The 4,738-nt window shown below is 33.6% G+C and overlaps 2 protein-coding genes across 2 annotated transcripts in view; one reads left to right on the top strand and one right to left on the bottom strand.

Moving 5' to 3' along the window:
- Window positions 1,470–2,813, top strand: LOC107648006. The gene is made up of 2 exons (XM_016352037.2): window positions 1,470–2,234; window positions 2,358–2,813. Exons 1-2 carry the CDS (start codon window positions 2,039–2,041, stop codon window positions 2,663–2,665), a joined length of 504 nt encoding a protein of 167 aa, XP_016207523.1. The 5' UTR covers window positions 1,470–2,038; the 3' UTR covers window positions 2,666–2,813.
- LOC107645872 (glutathione synthetase, chloroplastic) overlaps window positions 3,402–4,738 on the bottom strand; it is a gene marked incomplete in the record, with an annotated part of 4,038 nt that continues 2,701 nt past the window's right edge. Inside the window, 3 exon segments of the mRNA XM_016350001.2 lie at window positions 3,402–3,835; window positions 3,920–4,112; window positions 4,202–4,341. Of these exon segments, the coding sequence (XP_016205487.1) occupies window positions 3,712–3,835; window positions 3,920–4,112; window positions 4,202–4,341 (457 nt within the window).

Here is a 4,738-nt window from a genome sequence, read left to right as displayed (position 1 = left end):
AAGAATCAAAAGAATCAAGTGTATTTGAATTGCTGTTTGTCTTTTTCGTAGAAACAGGAGAATTTAGCAGGCTTTTTTTATTGAAAGAATACACAAAAAACTTTTATTTTTCTAAATGTGCATGGATCAAAATGTTTTTCAAAATGCACAGCACACACGAAATGAGACATTTCATAGATGGCATCCATGAAATAGGCATGTCAATGGCGACACACACGAAATTAAAACCAGTATTTTAAATAGAAAAAAAATAGCTTGTTAAAAAATCATCTTCCATTTTAGATGTACCCATCAAACAAAATTAATTTTTAAGGAGCCAAAAATTCTAGACAAAGAAAGAATCAATCTTTAACAAACCAACGTTTCAAATTATTAAAATAGTGGTTTAACCAACTTAATTAAATAATAGCATATCCGGTGGATCAAAGATTACATAATTTAATTAATTAAGTACGTGGCTGGATCTAGAAGGTAGAAAGTTCTAATAATTAACAATTAGACTCAGTTTGGGTGTCAATATATATTTTGTTGTTTTTTATTTTTTATTTTTTACTTCTATTAGAATTCTCTCTTCTTTTATTGGGGTTAAGAACTTGTTATAACTAACTATAAAAATAATAGCAAACTATATAAAAATAAAATCACATATGAAAAAAATAAAATTAAAATTGAGATTCCATACCACACACAATGTTACAAATTTAATAATAAAAATATAGTGATAAAATGATAAAACAAAATAACTAGAAGGAATATATATGCATTAGGTGGTTCAGATGGAACATTGTTTTAAAATGGTGGTAGAGGGACAATATTTTCAACAGATAAATCATTACGTGAAATTAGTGGTAGAAGGTCAATACTTCCAGATTATTACAATTTAATTGCTGCATTTCGTGTTTGGTACCAATAAATTGGGTCCAATTCGCATATGACTCCCTTGAGTTGTCCCCCCTTTGCCTCCATTTCGTGGGTACCACCTCTGTAATAGCGAAAGCCATACCTGAAAAGCCTAGTTCGTGGACATCGGCATTGAGATGGAGACTATTTTTAATTCGGAGATACTTCCCATGATTTGGTGCTGCACATTTTAAAAAAAGTTTTTATTCATGCGTATTTAGGGAAATAATAATTTTTCTGTATTTATTTTAATAACAAAAAGCCAATTTTTCATGCGTATTTAAAAAAATAATAGTTTTTTCTGTATTTATTTTAATAACAAAAAGCCAATTTAGCAGCACCTGCACGTGCACCGTTGACATGTGGGATCACCTGTATAGCAGCAGGAGCATAATCTCCATGTTGAATCATCCCCAAATTAAAGGTTGTATAAGATTGTTTAGTGCTTAATAATCACATAGTAATAAGTATTTGTTTTGGAACGCTGAATCACAGAAAGATCGCTCAAATTTTAAATGTATCATTGAGATAAGTATAACTAACTGGCCCGGATATATTTGAACTTTGAATTCGTTTATTTGAGAATGGATAGATAGGTTTTAGGTAACAACTTTCACCCTGGCCTATTGTCAAGTTTACAGACCTAATTATTAAGTGTGTTAACCCAACCCTGGCGCTTAAGGGCTTTTTACTTTCTCACCCTTACATCGCATTCTCATTCTCACTCTTCAACAAATCCATATAAAGATTAAAGAGTAGTCATCTTTGCACTTTACTGGGATTGGGTCTCCTTTTATTTCTCCCCGAATGACAAAGTAGACATTGTCTTCCATTCACATCAAAATAAGTACTACTAACTTTTTTTTTTTTTAATATAAAAAGGCTTTGTGATTTGTGAAGCTGTTAGTGTTCTCAATCATTGCGTTTTACAGTCAAATTCATCCTCCATGACCTGATCCTTTACTTGTGCAGTTGTGCTATTCGAAAATACTCTCTCTCTCTCTCTCTCACACACACACACACTCACACATTGCTTCACAGTATTACACTTGAGTCATGCTAAAATGGCACCATGACTTTTGCTCTTGAGAACACTGCTGCAAGTTAAGTTTTGAGAGTCAAAGTTTGTATTTTTGCAATGAGGGCGTGGAGGGTTCATCCACCACATGGCGTTTTGAAGTGGGTTTTAGTTTGGATGAGTTTTTGTTTCATTGTATTCAAAGTTGGACCACCCTCCCAATGGCGGTTGAAAGATGCCACAACTGTTCATTCTCCATGTCCTCCATGTGAAGAATGCTTTTGCTCTTTGCCTGAGTATCCCTTCAATCCTTCGGGTGAGTTTTTCCCCCTTCTCTTTCCTTTGAAACACACACACACACACACACAATTAGTTCAGAGCTTTCTTCGATTGATTTAATAGAAAATTGTGTTAAGAGCATACTATAATATAAGTGCAGACTGCGGTAAACATGATCCAGCTATGAGTGAAGAAATGCATAAGGATCCAGTGACTATGCTCTCTGAGGAGATAAATTTGCAGAAAATTGTAGCCAATGAGAGCATGGAACATGCTAGAAGATTAGTAATGGATGCAAGGAAAAGCATATCACATTACCAAGAGGAAGCAGTAAAGTGCAACTTGGCGGTGGAAACTTGTGAAGAAGCAAGAGAGAGGGCAGAGACACAGCTCATTCAAGAACGCAGGCTAACAGCTTTATGGGAAAACAGAGCTCGTGAATATGGATGGAAGGACACAACACGCTAATGAACTTTTGCTATCGTCACTATTCATTACTTAGCAATTTAATATATTATGCTTAAGCTTCTTTTATAATAGTTTCTAAGTAGTAAACACTCAAATTGCTCTCTATATAAATTCCATGTTAGATATTCTGGTCTTTAATAAATTTTTATTATTCTATAAATATTTGAAAATTACTCTTTTAATAGACAAATAATTTATTAACAAATTTTATTATAAAACAATTACATATCAAACAAGTATCATTATATGGCATATAAATATCTTTAATCAATAATACATCTTGAAAACATCTAGAGTAATAAATTTATACAATGTTCAATATAAAATTTCTTAAGAGTTGTTTACTATTTTTATTTTTTATGGTCAATGCACAAAGGTTGTCATTATTTGAACCAGGTCTCTTGCGTTTTGAGACTACTTTAGTTTTTGCTGGTTTAAACATGTTAGAAGCTAAAATAATATCTTTGTACGCATTTGAATCGGCATTTGAATCGACAAATTTTACAAGCAATTTGAGTCTCGTTACAATTGGCACCTCATTTTCAAGAATTTTTAAACCAGTAGTCCTAGAACATTTGTATCATATCTTTACTACTAAACACCATCTAAGGTTTATAGACGCCAGTGAAAATGCAGCTCCTTCTTGTAATTTATAAAAATTAAAAGAAAGAAAGAAAGAAAGAGAAATGTTGGTCCAAGATGCCAGATCCAAAAGAAACGGAAATGTTGCATGATAAAATTCATGTTCCGGATAAAAGGGTGGATGTTTCACGGGCCAAGTGGATGCTTACCATCTTATGTCATTGCCATCAAAAGAGAGCAGTTTTGAACAGTTAATTAATCTTTACTGGTCAGAAACATGGAATTAAGCAAGAGGCCTTTCGGCTTTCAGTACAACAAACTAGGCCTCCTCTTTTCCTTAACTTGTTAAGGAGTAAGGGAAATAAAATTATGACCAAAGATTCATTATATGTTACCAACCAATCCATCAAGAATATAATGTTTTTACTTTAAGGTTACCCTGAAAACTTCACAGGCTTACCACTTCAAGTGAGGTATACACTATCTAATACTGCAAAACCAGCTGCAACTCCACCTTCATCCGATGACGATACTTTTGTACGCATCAAATACCCACTTTGGTTGTTCATGATGACCTTATCCTTATTCCTGTAAATTCAAATCCATAGATATGTCAAGTGTTTTGCCAACTTGAGCATGGAACTCTTATAGATATGTGGAAAAGCAACATACCTTAAATAAGTACCATATATCCCGAGTTCGGAAACGGCATGATCCTTATGCCAACAACCATCACGCATCAAAATTGCTGCACTAGTAGTTGGAAATATTCTCTGCATAAGAATGTAAGCTGCATCTTCTTCAGAACCTGCTTTCTGTAATTTTTGGAGGGTTTCCCTCACAGCATCACCATAAATGTTGTTTCCTGAAAAATAACTACAGCTAGATGAGTTCATTAAGTCAATTCCCCATCCTCTTGGCAAATGGTTGAATCAAAGTTTAGGTGTATTAGACCTCCTCCTTCTCTTTGGGGCTTCATCACATATAGTTCTGGCCTTTCAATTGCTTTTCTTGCAATATCTGAGTCATCCAAACTCCACAATCCCGCAAAGCATTCACGCAGTTTGGCAATATCATCTTTGTTTTCAAGGAACCTGCTTATAGATTTAATCCAGACACTTAGGAAAGATAAATCAACCAGAGAAAAAGACTACGATTAGCCAAAATAGACAAATTACTCAAAGACTCGGAGTATTTGTTTCCTTAGGAATTATGTGCATTTTTCTGATGAACCATCATCCAAAGGTTGATATTTCCAAGGCATCAAAAACCTACATTCTTTTATCTTCTTTTTATGAAAAACAAAACATAAGATCCTCCTTAAAGAATCATCTTAAACAATATGAAACATAAAATGATACAACCTATTCATGATTAACCAACTACAGCATTTATTGGAGAATAGAAGCTCCTGAAAAATGATGCAATTTCACTTCACATAATAAATCACTCACATGAGTCCAATGCAAAAAAGCTTGAAATATACCTCTC

Source organism: Arachis ipaensis, chromosome B06 (assembly GCF_000816755.2).
Source record: "Arachis ipaensis cultivar K30076 chromosome B06, Araip1.1, whole genome shotgun sequence".
NCBI classification, from domain to species: Eukaryota; Viridiplantae; Streptophyta; class Magnoliopsida; order Fabales; family Fabaceae; genus Arachis; species Arachis ipaensis.
The sequence above is the reverse complement of the archived record's forward strand: the minus strand, read 5'-3'. Positions and strand labels throughout refer to the sequence as shown.